Source organism: Perca fluviatilis, chromosome 10 (genome assembly GCF_010015445.1).
Source record: "Perca fluviatilis chromosome 10, GENO_Pfluv_1.0, whole genome shotgun sequence".
NCBI classification, from domain to species: Eukaryota; Metazoa; Chordata; class Actinopteri; order Perciformes; family Percidae; genus Perca; species Perca fluviatilis.
Window position 1 is genome coordinate 21,075,485 of NC_053121.1, and position 14,244 is coordinate 21,089,728.

Consider the following 14,244-nt stretch of genomic DNA (forward strand, 5'->3'; position numbering starts at 1 on the left):
ACAAAAAAAACAGAAGATGCTGTAGCTGATCTGAAATCAAACAAACAATAAGTTACATAAACGCCCCATTTTCAGTCAGTGCCGCTGGTTGACAATCACGAAGGGTTTTCGTTACACAAAACAGTGGGCAAGGGATAAGAATAGGCTTTGCTCGAGCACACAAATACAGAAAGGAGAGGAGGTGGAGGAGGTGGTGGAGAAAGCAAAAGAGCCTGAACAACAAAAAAATAAAAATAAATGACAATTATGTAAACATCTCTCCAGCCTGGGGGGGGGGTGTTTATCCCCTCAGAAGCTGAGCTGTAGCAATCAACACACCATCAAGCCAAATCCAGAGTTTAACAATCAGGAAATACACAGTTCGGACAATTTTGCAATCCATAATCCATTGCGTAATCCAGCCTGTTCCCTTTTCTAGCCCTTTCTAGGTCCTTTCAGTTCTGGGAGGCTGGGGGCGGAGGAGGTGAGGGAGTGTGTCAAAGAGTAGACCTAGAGGTGTGTGTGTGTGTGTGTGTGTGTGTCCATAATGTGTACATTCTGGCATAGCTATGTGTTCAGGTGTAAACTTGTTTCACTGTTGACATCCCTTTATTAATGCATCTCAGAGTTGAGTTTGTCCTGGAAGATGTACAGGTTGTTGGTGGCGGCGATGGCGATGATGTTCTCATTCGGGTGCCAGGCAGTGTGGAGGATCTTCTTGGTGAAGTCCAGGCTATCCACGCTGATGTCGTCCTTTCGGCGCTTTCCCCCAGCAGCACAAACCCTCCGTGGCTTCAGGACAGCCCTGGGTTTGCTGCTCTCCCTCGACGCCTCCAGGGTCACGTCGCGTTTGGTGTTCCGGTCGAACATGCGGAAGAAGTTGTTGTAAGCTCCGGTCATGATCACACTGAGAAGAGGAGACAAAGGATCAGTAACTACAATGTGGAGACTTTTATTCTCTTATCCCTCTAAAGTGTTAAACTCATAAGAATTTTTTTTGACTTCCTTAACTTCCCAAACTAACCCTAACCCTCCACTACATGCCTAAACGTAAAGGGTCACTTCCTCCATATTACAAAAAGATATGACATGACTCAAAGTTTAAAAACTTTGGCTCACTCTTTCGGGGGTGTATACGACAGCATGTTCCAGGTCCTGCCAATATCCAGCAACGTCTTTTTTTTACTGACTGATTTTCGGGCCCCCCCGGACCCCCATAATACAGTAAAACTGCACATTTTAGAGTGGCCTTTTATTGTGGCCAGCCTAAGGCACACCTGTGCAATAATCATGCTGTCTAATCAGCATCTTGATATGCCACACCTGTGAGGTGGATGGATTTTCTTGGCAAAGGAGAAGTGCTCACTAACAGATTTAGACAGATTTGTGAACAATATTTGAGAGAAATAGTTATTTTGTGTACATAGAAAAAGTCTTAGATCTTTGAGTTCAGCTCATAAAAAATGGAGGCAAAAACAAAAGTGTTGTTTTGCATGTTCCCATCTTGGGACATTTAGTTGTAATTAAGTATAGAAACACAAAAACACTTCCAGACACTTCAGGTACCTGTCCGAGCCGTTCCAGGCACACTCAAACTTGTCAAAGATGCAGTCGTTTTCGTAAAGGGAACACAACTTGCTGCGAAGGTAATCGTGAACCTGGAGGAATATACACACACACACACACACACACACACAGATATGATTAAAAGTGAGTCCAGCACACAGCTGCTTCACTCCCAAGGAATTGACTCTCGATGTAAACTATAAATAGCGTGAGCAGAAGACACATACACACACACACACACACAAAGCTCAGCACAGACGAAACACATTAAATGTGGGCAAGTTGTAACACAAACCTCCCTGAAGGCCACTCTAATGAGAAACACCAGCCCTCAGCAATACGAGGGCCAGGAGTACATTTTAATCTAAACTCTTTTTCCATATCAGTAAACCTATTAACATCCAAACCCACCAAGGGCACAATACTAGAGACACACATGTGAACACACACACACACAAACACACACACACTCACTCACTGACTAATAACTCTTTTCCCTTGTGCTTTCATTGCACATGCCTGTGTCAGCACCGTGATGCAAGGGGTTGAAATCTACACCTTCCTCCAGCCGCCGTGCTCTGCATTAAGCCCCCCTATTTTCACATTCTGCATAAAGTCAGCAGTCAACAGTCGCCTAGCAATCAATAAATGGTCAAGCTAAGGTTGGCTCAGGGTTGTACATCAAACCAGGTGACATTTTTGTTTCCCCCTATGGGTCTTTCTGCCCGGGGTGAAATGATACAGTGTCAGCTGAAGTTGAATATATAGTCATTTTTCCAGTCTGCATGATTCAGAGTGCAGTCAGTGCCTCATCCCCCATGGATTTGTGTGTGTGCATTTTTCATGTTACAGGAGGAATAAGAGTGCAAATTTACCAAAATAAGAGCAGTTAAGCCCATTCTTCTCTCCTCCTGTCATCACACTATCCTCACATTCTCTCCCAAATCCTCACCCCTCTTCTCCCTCCTTCCGCCCTATTCCTCTCTCTCCGTGCTGCATTGCAGATCTAGGTGTAGGGTGCTGTGTAAGGTTTCCCTCCTTGCCGTTTCACTTGATGAGTGGAGGCTAGGCGGACTATAAATAGCTCCAGTGCATCTTGGCCTCCCACTTCTGGCTGCCTCATAGGCCCTCACACATCAGGCAGACACACAGACACACACACACACACGCCCCTGGCAGGAATACTAAACACACACTTAAAAAAGGAGTTGATAAATATGTCTACTGCACATGAATGTATAAACAGAAGCTGGTGTGGCCAATTGTAAACACTTAGAAGTGACACGATATAAATAGTGTGGATGTTAGAAAGATAGCATGCAAAAATAGAAGAAAATGCTTAGTACTTAGTTTTGTATGTGTACATTGTCAACAGCATGTCAATAATGATAATTTGCTATGTGTGTTTGTCTTACACATCACACAATCAACACACACACACACAATCTGATGCATCTACAGATTATAGTCCAAAATTAGACATTTAGGCCACAGCGAGGGTTTCTGGTGATTCTGCACTCGCAAGAAGAACAATTGCATTCTCTGGCTCGTAATCAATCCAATTATCCTTAAAAGGTTTTTGGAAAAATCTAATCATCAGCAAGTTCTGTGATTCTGAAAGACAACTGTCTTCCAATGATTCATTTTTGTCTCCAATTATTCATTTTTCTAGGATGACAATGCCCTCTTTCAGTAAAGGAACAGTTAGTCACCTAGCAGTGATTTCAGTCACAAACACGTTTTAATACAAACAGCTCTTTTACGGTTTGGTAGTAGAAACTCTGCTTAAAGAATCTTAAACTGGGCTGGACTGTGCTGGAAGAATACAGTAATTCCCCGACATAACTAACATCTAAACTATGTTGTATGGGATTCAGAGAAGCCAATGGGCGACAAATTAAAGAAAAGGCCAACATACAGTGTCTTAGTAAAGTGGTGGGCCACCACATGCCACAAGAACAGCTTCAATGCTGTTTGGAACTGATTATTTCTTAAACACAGTTCAGACCAAAGATTCGCGACAAGACCAGTTGAAATTTGCAACTTCATGCAACGAGCCGGTCTGCAGCGTTCTGAAAGCTGCCAGTTCACACCAATGCAACGAGACGAGACGGTGTGAGAGATGCTTGGTTGGACTGCCCAGTGAGTCCAAATGTTCCATCATTTAAAAACCTGGTTAGAACATCAAATAACATGTTATGTAAAGAAGTAAGAAAAATGAGAATTATAAAGGAATGTGGACAACATTTCTGTTACACATTAAAGGGAACACATTAACTTTAATGAACCTGTATAGTTAAGTAGATTATGTGTGTGTTGGCCTTTGGTTTAGATAAATAACATTACAGATGTGGACAAATGAATTGTAATCCAGGTACATAATATAAAAACTGAAACACAAGAGAGAACGAAAAGCAATGTTGCTCATTTCTCAGCAAATCTCAGTGTGTGTACTTTTATGTAATTGAGATTTGTGATCTTGGTGTACGTATTTAAGGAAAATGATTTAGAAGAAAAGAAAATGCACATAAGCAGGACTTTGCGGCAGCAGCAAGGGGTGTTGGCACGAGGGTATCAGCAGAGTAATAATTAAAACTGTCGGGTTATAAAGGCTATTGGCTATTATTGAATTGTTATCAATCAGCTGATGAAGCTAGAATTAAACAGTGGAGTGACTCCACAGATGAGTGGATTCAAAAGAAAACATGTTAATGCTTCCTCGACTACTGATCAATTCACCTTGCCCAGAGTTGTTTTGTCTCATCATAGCAGCTGAGCCTGAGAGAAAACATTCATTCTCATGTTTTTTGTATTTTAAACTGATGATTTTTACACACACCTGGTATGTCTCCAGGGGCTTGCTCTCCATGTTGAGGTCCCAGACTTTGGCAGTCAGGTAGTCTCTGGTAAGCAGGTAGCGACCGCTGTGGCTGAACTTGACGTCCGACACAGAGGAGATGATCTCAGAGAAGAAGGAGCGGGCGCTGGGGTCCTCGGGCTCCTCGAACACTGGAGATGGAGGGAGAGGGAGAGGAAGGTGAGTGCTGTTAAGTCAGATTCCATGCAGAAACACAGTGTGTCACATAATGATGTATGTGTCTCTTTTTCTCATGTACACAGATAAATAAATCTCTCAGATGAGTCTATATGTTGACTGTAGTCTATGAGGCAGACAGACCATACATGTGTGTGTTTATGGCAATGCTTCTGTGTATAAACAGCACATTTCAAAGAGTAAAATGGAATGTCCTACATAAAAAGAAACCTGGTAAATGCAGGCATTTCTCACTGAATATAACAGAAATGAAATCCCTTGACGCTTGTTGTGGTGTTCCACTGAACACAAGTTGCAGTGTTCACTGACATACAGAGCTGTAAAACACAAGGGAAACTGTCCATTTCAACTTGGAAGTACACAAAAAGAAAAAAAGAAAAGAAAGTTGGGAAACCATAAATCTTGAGAGTATGAGAGAAAGTGCTATGACTTGAATTGTTGTCCCTTAAGTAGCCTACAGCAGATTTATGGGTAAACTAACCTTGTTCTATAATAATTGACCTGCAGTGGAAAGAAATATTATTAAATGATGACAAGATGTTCCTAAGGAGACACATTGTGCTCCTAAATTGTAAGGAAATCAAACTTCTTACACTTTTGATTTAAGATCATTTACATTCCAATAAATGAACATAGCTGATGCAGGTTTCAGTTCATCAACATTACAAATTGAATACACAGTGTTAAATGTCAAACCACCACTACAGAAGATAGTCCCTGTTCTTAACTACATAACCACTCATAAAAAAGGCAAACTAATAATGATAATCCACTATGATGAATTAAGTATTGTCAAGTCTCTGCAAGTTGATTTGAAGTTAAATGAAAAGTGATGGGATCCTCAAAGTGATTACAAATAGTCCTGCAGGGGGACATGAATGCGTGGAGCAAATTTCATGTCAATCCATCCAACAGTTGACGAGATATTTCACTCAAAATAACAAATAAAAATCTCATGGTGGCGCTAGAGGAACAATCAGGGGATCACCTGCAAGTTATAAGGATCCATCATCTGGGAACTATGGATGTCTATACAAAGCTAAGCTAAAACCATGAACTGTATATGGAATGTGTTATGCCTGAAAAGGAGGACATTAATCTAAAAACTTAAGTTTATGCTTCGAAAAATCTTCAGCAGTAGAATAGCAGTAGTAAGTTTCTCTGATTTGTAGTTCATAAGCCAAAACGTGCAGAACTACCAGTAAAACATAATGTTGTCATGTGTCTCCATCCCAGCTCTGAGCAGGTTTACTCACATTTGGAGTGTTTGTCGCACAGCGCTGCTTCTCTCATGTCACAGAGGCGCAGGGTGCCTTTGCTGCTGCTATAGACAAACAAGTTACAGTGGTGGGGGTGAAACTCAGCCGCTGTGATCACCTCTGTCAGATCCTCCATGTTGACTGGCTTGATGTCCACAATGTCTGATAGAAAGCGTCACTCAGGAAAACAATGAAGAGAGCCAGCTTGCCAGGGCCTGCAGTTTGTTTTAGCCTGCTGAAGTCAACCATACATACTGTATGTACATATTCATTCATCCTTTTACCGATACAATAAATAATAACGTAAGTGTGTGTGTGTAAATGCATACATAACCATCACAATGTAAACCGAGGAAATAAAGCAAACCAACTTAAATATATCTTGGGGGGGATTGTTGAGAGAAAAGTAATTCCATATTCAGATAAATTGTAATATCATAAATCCTGCCTGGGTCATGGATGTGACTGCGCTGTGTCCTATTGAGCTGGATTAGAACTCAGAAAGGGGCTGAAATATTTATACAGCCTTTGAATTATTCATTAAGCTACATTTTAACTCCTCAAGAATAATATGGCCCTCCCCCAACACTGTGTGCATTGTATTTTTTTTTTTACAACAAAGTAGGATTTGCAATGTGGGATTCTGTGCGTATATGTGTTTGCTTGTGTGTGGGCAGGGATTTATTATTGAGCATGTAGAAGCATCTATGTGTTAATGTAAGCATTCATTATCTGTGGTCCCTGTGCTTTGATAAATCTATTCCTGCTTTTATATGTTTGTGCATGTGCAATGATGTAGGTTTGTCTTCTCTTCTCTTCCGTATGAATGCACACCACAACTCACAAAGGATACTGAAGCTGCGGTCGGTGATGTCCAGATGCCAAAGGTTGATCCTCAGGTCATCAGCTGACATGTAGGTCATATAGTCAGAGTTGACGGAGATGGAGTTGACGTGGTAAGTGTGGGGGTTTGCAAACACTCGCCGCGGACTCACCTCCACCATCAGGTCCATCGGCATCAACACCGGCACCTTAAAAGAAAGAGAGAGCAATTTAACATCCCATGTAACTGCTTAGGAGTAAAAGATGGTCAAGATACAAACAGTAGATAACGTTTAAATCATTTCATTGTATCATGATTTAATATTTAATGCATTACTTCCTTTGACATCAATAACACATTATTGCTGGAACCCCAACTTGCTCGTTTGATAGCAAGATCAAGAGCCAATTCAGTGCATGAGTCAAAGCTCATTTGGCTGCATTTTCATATCTTGACATTTGTATCAATGTAACAATTTCCTTGTCAGTACATGATTTACATTTTTATACACAGCTTAAATTTGCTCTACTTGCATATGGCACAGTGAGAGCACCATCACCATACACATACATGTTCTCAGCCCTCTACAGAGAAGGACATACTATACTGCACATGCATACGCACACACAGACACACCCTGCGTACAGATTACCAAACATTCACCACAAATGGTAGTACAGATGTTGTGTTACTGCTCTGTACAGCTGGAAAAAGAGTATTTCTCCTCCCTAACACCCCCACCCCACATACACACGTGTACTGTTGTGCCAGTGACCCATTTTTGCACATGCAAACACATCTGTACCCACTGACCCAGTTATGTTGCACATCCTACTGCATTTATGAATGTTTTAGTGTCTGCAAGAGACAGACAGACAGATAGACAGACAGACAGACAGACAGACAGACAGACAGAGATACTGTAGAAAGATAGATAGATAGGTAGACAGACAGAGATACTGTAGAAAGATAGACAGACAGACAGATAGACAGATAGATAGATAGATAGATAGATAGATAGATAGATAGATAGATAGATAGATAGATAGATAGATAGATAGATAGACAGATAGACAGACAGACATACAGAGATACTGTAGAAAGATAGATAGATAGCTAGATAGATCTGTTACCTGTAGGGAGGTGACGGTGGAGATGTCCTTGATGCGACCCTCCTCATCCTTCAGGTTGTATCCCTCCGGCCGTTTGTCTCTTTCACTCACCTTCCACAACTTAATGGTCTTATCTGGGAATCAGAAGGGGCTGTTAAGCAATCAGATGAGAATATATTTAATCTGAAAGTGTAACAAGGTGCTTGTTGATATACTTTAGGTTAGGAAGATGGTGATCTGGTGATCTTAGATTAGATGTGATTAAACATATCAGAGTAGACTATGATTTCATCTCAAATTTGTAACGCTAAATGCCTAAAATCTAAAAACAACAGCTGTTTTAGGATTTTTAGCATAAAGACACAATCAACTCAGGCACTTGAACCTAAAATAAATGACTTTATAGACAAGATAATCCACTGCACTCCAAATTGTCAGCTCTAAAAGAAGATTGGACCCTGAAACTCTAAATGAGCAAACAGCGAGGTTTTGCTTAATCAACACTGAAAGACACAGATTTTTATTATTTTATTGAAAAAATGACAGCAAGCTTTCCACTAGCAGCATTACCCAACTGCTGAGGCAGGTCTTACATTTTTCATTCCCTCAATCATAAATAATATAGTACTTAAATAAATCAATAACAGGGCGCTCTGGGAAAAACTATAGCTCTTCCAATATAGCCATAAACTCAGAACATAAACTGATGGTGGGGCCTCTTATTATCCAAGGCAGAAACACTCCTAATGCACTACAGAAATGTGATGTAACACAAGCAGCAACTCTTTTCCCTTTAGGCGAGGGAAAATCTGCATATTGGCCGAAGAAATTCAAATAACTTAATTTCGACTGCCCCGCCATGCCCTTCACTCTGTCAAACACTTGTTAAGCGAGAACAATCGTAACTCAGATGTGACATAATCATTCAAACTGGTGGTGAAGTGTTTTCCCACAAAATATTACCAAGCACATCACTGCTTCCACATTTTCCTGGTTCTTCTAAGATGCATGCGTGTGTGGGGTCTCTCACCATTGGTGGAGAGAAGGAACTGTGCGGCATTCTGCTGAGGCAGCCATCGGATCTTATTGATCTTCTCCTCGATCTCCAGACTCTTAAGGTAGTCGAACTCGGGCTCATGGCTCTGGAAGGTGCTGTAGACATTGTACTCACCCTGGGAGAATGGCTCACTCTTGCTCTTTGAAAAGAAAAGAAGGTACATGGAAATGTGGGGAGAAAAATGTGCACTTCAACGTGCACAGTGCACACCGGGCCAGAGCGAGCCGTTTGCCTTGATCCAGTGAAGAAAGAGCATGGCAAGGACTCTGCACAGCTGTAATGATGCACTCTCCGACACAGCAGTAGTATCAACTATTTATCAATCAATCTAGACTGTAGCTGAAGGGAATGCTGTGCGTTCATCACTGCTTTATCAGCTGCAATGAAAAATGGTATATTAGAGTGTATGAGTGTTACGTGTGTGTGTGTGTGTGTGTGTGTGTGTGTGTGTGTGTGTGTGTGTGTGTGTGTGTGTGTGTGTGTGTACCTCAGGTTCTCTCTGAAAGATGACCACTCGGCCTCCCTTGTCCCCTGTGGCCAGGAGCTCTCCGGTGTGGTTGAATTCAACAGTGGAGATGATATCAGCTGGGGAGAGACAGACATAGAGACAAAGATGGAGGATGAGAAAGAGAGATGTAGCATGAGAGGAAAGAGTAGTAGGGAAAAGGAGAGGAGTAGCCATTAGCTAATTGACCACACATCATCATTCATCTATTAATCTGCTTATGTGGCTCTAAATTATTAAATTAAGTCAATGCATTAACATTTAAGTGGATTAAGATATGCAAATTAATGTGTAGAACAAAACCATATGTGATCACTAACATAAATATTGTGCAATTGTGTGTACAATTGCACGAACATTAAGATTGAAGAGTACATATTATCCCATCACAACATACAGAAAATCAAAGAGACACACACACACACACACACACACACACACACACACACACACACATCCGTATAACATTAGGCACAGGTGTTATCAGTGTTCCAGTGTGACACATACACAATGACGACGCATCCAGTACACAAGATAACAGTGTCACTTGAGTTCATTGTGTTTGTGTAAGTATAAAAATAATTGTGCACTCCATCATCTCTGTAGTGTCTGAGGTGTAAACACAACTCAGAGTGTATTTGAATTAGTGACTAAATATCATTCAAAGATAATTCTTCAGGCAATTCATTTCCGTATTTGCGACAATGTCCCCAATCACTGGCTCTGTGTTCCGAAAACACCAACACAGTTACTCAGTGACAACACTGTAATATGAGTAAGCACGTTATTAACCACTTAGCATGTACTGGCTCAACAACTTTCCTGCATCACACAATACACAGAATGTAAAACAGATTGGTTGTGGCGTGTAATGAAGGGCCATGCCAGTGTAATATCTGAAGCTTGATTCCGGTTTAAAGTTGCATGTAATCTGCTCCCTGCCCTTCTGTTTTCGTATCCTCCTTTTACCTTAACTTTGTACAGCAGATTTAAGTTTTATTTCTAAATATCTATTTGCAGACAGAGCTGATCTGGAGGGAGAAAACACGTTGGTGGTGGTTAAAAGTCTTTCAAAGTAATTTTAAACTCAGGTTCAATAAAAAAAAGAGGCGGTATAGTATGAGAGGATGTGGCTAATCTGGTATGAAGCCATGTAAAGTTATCTCAAGTCATTTTAAACTACAAACTATCCACACTAGGCAAGCTAATCTGCTAACCCTTTAAAATCAAGAATGCCATGGTCATGATTGAATACATTTAAAAAGCCATTATCATATAAATATTTGATGTAGGCCTATATTTTGACCGACTATATCATCTTTCTTGCTTCTCAGTCACCCTAAACCTAATTTATTTGAACAAAACAAGTAAACAAGTCCAGCCTGTTTACCAGCAGAAGTGAACTGAATGTTCAGCTCAGTTGTGAAGTTTCAAATCTGTGGTTGAACTTCACACTTGTAAATGCCGTGTTAATGACAGACAGTTGCTGGTGATGCTGATCACAATGGCAATTGTTTGAACACTTCTTATTTGTATTCTTCAGTCCTTTTCCTCTTTTGCTGTTTCTGTGCAAACTCTTCTTGTTGATAACTCCTGGCCCCGACGGCACATTCCCATACCGCCCCCATCACTCGCTTGCAAGAGTGAGCAACTGGCGCCGCCTGTTGCTGATTGGCTGGAACAGTGTTTCGTGTCTTGTGCGCTCCCTTCTGTTTGTTTTGCATTTACAGAGCCAGGGCTCTGTATTAACACTGGTTTTTTTTTCAGCGCACACAGAAAATAGAGAGCTAGGTGACCATGAGGAGATAGTCGTTGAATTTGACAAAACGTGTATTGGATTAACATTGCCTTTCACTCTCTGCACAAAATGAATAAGTGTGTTTCCCCAAGATGTCAAACAATCCCTTTAAATAATCCGTCTTTCCATCTCTTCTAAAATCTGCTAGGCCCCACACATCAAGGCTTAACAACAAGATTGGGTTAGCAGCACAACATCCAGTTCTACTTTCTATGTCACTGTATTTTCTAAAGAAAACATGTCTTGCAGTTGCTTCAATGAAAGTATCCTAAAGCATCTACGTGATAATTGCTTACAATTGCATGTAACGTGTGCACTTTACTGTGTTGCTAACCTAGCATACACAATGAACTAGCATAAAGAAGGGAAGAGGAATATATGATGGAACATAAAAACTGGGCAATGTAGTGTTTTGGACTGAAAACTACTCATTGCTTAACATAAAATCTATAAACCTATGCCACCTAAAAACACAAAACCTACAGTTGTTTTCATATGACATGGTCATCAAGGTAATCGAGACGGAAGCGGCACAACACAAAGGCTTATCAGTAAAGGTGCATTTTGACTGACCTATTGATGTAGCCTCCAAAGCAGTCCCATCTCACAGACTTTCATACAGCAAAAGCTTAAATCTGCTACTACAATACTAAATAATCAAAAATTTCACATATTAGACTTCAAAATAATTTCATGGCAAATACTGTACCCCACTATGTCTTCAACAAAGGAGTCCACTGTGCTCAGTTTTGTTGGAAAAGAACATGGTCCTCATAAGCATTGGCTGTAATAAAACATCATGGGGAGAGTATTTATTGAGAGTCAGAGTGATTCAAAGCTATTTTGTGGTGGCCTTGAGAGAGAGAGAGATTTTATGATGAGGGGAGGCAGGGACTGCTGCTCAATCTCTACACTAACACAACCTATTTCACCCCATTCCTCACACACTTCATGTATTACTGGTTGCTATCATTTTTCCACCAGTCAGTGCACTGTTCCTTGATCTCTGTCACTGCAGCACCTTCTTTATTATTCAGTTTCAATTTCTTGCCTCTATTTCAGGCTCTCTCTCAATCCCTCTCCCCCCCACACACACGTTCTTTTGTCATCATCTCTTGTTCCTCAGTTTCTTGCTTTTGCACCATTTCACTCTCTCATTTTCTTTCTTGTTGTCTATCCACGTTCATCTCTCTCTCGTCCCTCCCCCACGGCGCTCTGCTGCGTGGCTGTATGTTAGCTTGTACGTAGTAGTGGTGGTGGTGCTGCTGCTGCTGGTGGAAGAATGGATGGAAAGGGAGGTGGAGGGAAAAGGAGCTGGGGTGGAGGCGGTGAACGGGGCTTTCGGTGAGCAGGGGTTGTCATGGTAACAGGCTGAGCTAACCAGGAGCAGGGGTACTTGTAACGGTTAGCCGTATATGGCAGTCTTGCGAAGGAGGAAGTGGTATTCATCAATCCAATACTCGCAGGAAGAAGGAGCGTGTTAAAATAATTATGGCGCTGCAGTTTTGTCCACTTACAAACATTGCTAAATTGAAACCAGGAGATGGAGTGGACAATATGGTCCAAATTGAGGATATGCAGATAAGTAATGCATTACACACACATGATGGCACTCATTCAAAAACAGACCCCTACACATGCAGTGAAATTCACAAACACACATACGCACACCAGGCAGCTTTGCATGCACACACAGTCACATAGTGATGCACAGCAAATGTGTGGGCACACCCAACACATTTAAAGATAACTGTGTCTCCACTCAAGTCGCACAGAGAAAGAGCTAAGCTAAGCAAAACCTTCAGGAGCGGTACACAAAATAGCTGAATAAAATAGGAAGCACAAAATTTGCTCTCTCATCCTCTGGACCTGAACCCTTTTTCTCTTTCTGTCATTCTCTTTTTTACAATCTTTTACAATCTTTCACACACACACACACACACACACACAAAAATAAGACAAAAAAAAACACTGCAGAAACAAGCATCATCATGAGCGTGAGTTGCACTGTGCACTGTGGCTATCCTCCAAGAGGCACCACTGGCCAGTGTGTGTGTGTGTGTGTGTGTGTGTGTGTGTGTGTGTGTGTGTGCGTGCGTGTGTGTGTGTGTTAGGCTGCCATGCTGTAAGTCAATATAGTGTGGATCTGTGTGTGCTGCTACAGTATAGCAAGCTAGCTGTGTCTGTCTCCCACAGACAGTCCATTAGCATCAGCAGGCCTGTCTGACTCATTGCCACACTGCAGGAACTGGAGGAACACTGTGACCGCACACGCATGCGCCCACACATACAGTACACATCAACAGAAAACAGCACACAAACATGAATGAACCCAATAACACAAAATAGCATAAAATAATATGCACAAGTGATGAACACCAAACACACAAAAACTCAAATGCACTGTGAGGTGTTTCCAAGGACAGCAGCTCCTCGGCGATCAAGAGATGAAGTGATTAGATGATTCATCTATTTGTCAATCAACAGAAAATTCATCTGCAACAGTTTTGATAATTGATTTGATAATAAAACACTCCGTAATATAAGCTTCTCAATTGCTAAGATTTGCTGCTTTTTTTAATTTGAATTTTAAATTTTAACAAAAAGTGACATGCTTTGCTGCTTTTAAGTGTTAGCAAACTGAATATCTCAAGTTCTGGACAATTAGGTTTACAAAACAAGCAATCTAAAGATATTACCTGGGGCTTCAGACATTTTTTTTCACTATTTTCTGACATTTCAAAAATTAATTAATTGAAAAGGTGGATTAACTGCTAATGAAAATAACTGTTAGTTTGAACCATAGTCTAGAATATAGATTATAAACATTAAGGTTAGTGCTCATCGGTGGCACATCTGAGAGGAGAGGTGGAAATGAGAGAGGGAGAGGAGAGGAAAGAAGAGGAGAGGAGAGGAGATTTATGGGACAGATGAAGGCGGTGGCGTAGATAGAGGGAGGTGGATTTCCTTATTTCCTTTTGTTCAGGCTACTACAGGGAGAGAGACGGGAGCAGGCGCTCTACAGTCTCAATTATAGACATCTTAGGACTAGGGAAACACAGACCATTAAAGCCGAGCCAAAAACACACA

The 14,244-nt window shown here is 41.2% G+C and overlaps 1 protein-coding gene across 5 annotated transcripts in view; it reads right to left on the bottom strand.

Annotated features, from left to right (window-relative positions):
• Window positions 1-272: 272 nt before the first annotated feature.
• Window positions 273-14,244, bottom strand: part of LOC120566885 (serine/threonine-protein phosphatase 2A 55 kDa regulatory subunit B gamma isoform) — a 34,311-nt gene continuing 20,339 nt past the window's right edge. For all 5 annotated transcript variants that reach the window (XM_039813562.1, XM_039813563.1, XM_039813564.1 and 2 more), the window contains 8 exons: window positions 9,339-9,436; window positions 8,825-8,990; window positions 7,816-7,928; window positions 6,713-6,890; window positions 5,857-6,021; window positions 4,385-4,554; window positions 1,546-1,637; window positions 273-886 (listed from right to left, as the gene is read on the bottom strand). In XM_039813562.1, coding sequence (XP_039669496.1) covers window positions 592-886; window positions 1,546-1,637; window positions 4,385-4,554; window positions 5,857-6,021; window positions 6,713-6,890; window positions 7,816-7,928; window positions 8,825-8,990; window positions 9,339-9,436 — 1,277 coding nt within the window. In that variant the 3' untranslated portion in view covers window positions 273-591. The remainder of the gene's footprint in view (window positions 887-1,545; window positions 1,638-4,384; window positions 4,555-5,856; window positions 6,022-6,712; window positions 6,891-7,815; window positions 7,929-8,824; window positions 8,991-9,338; window positions 9,437-14,244) is intronic.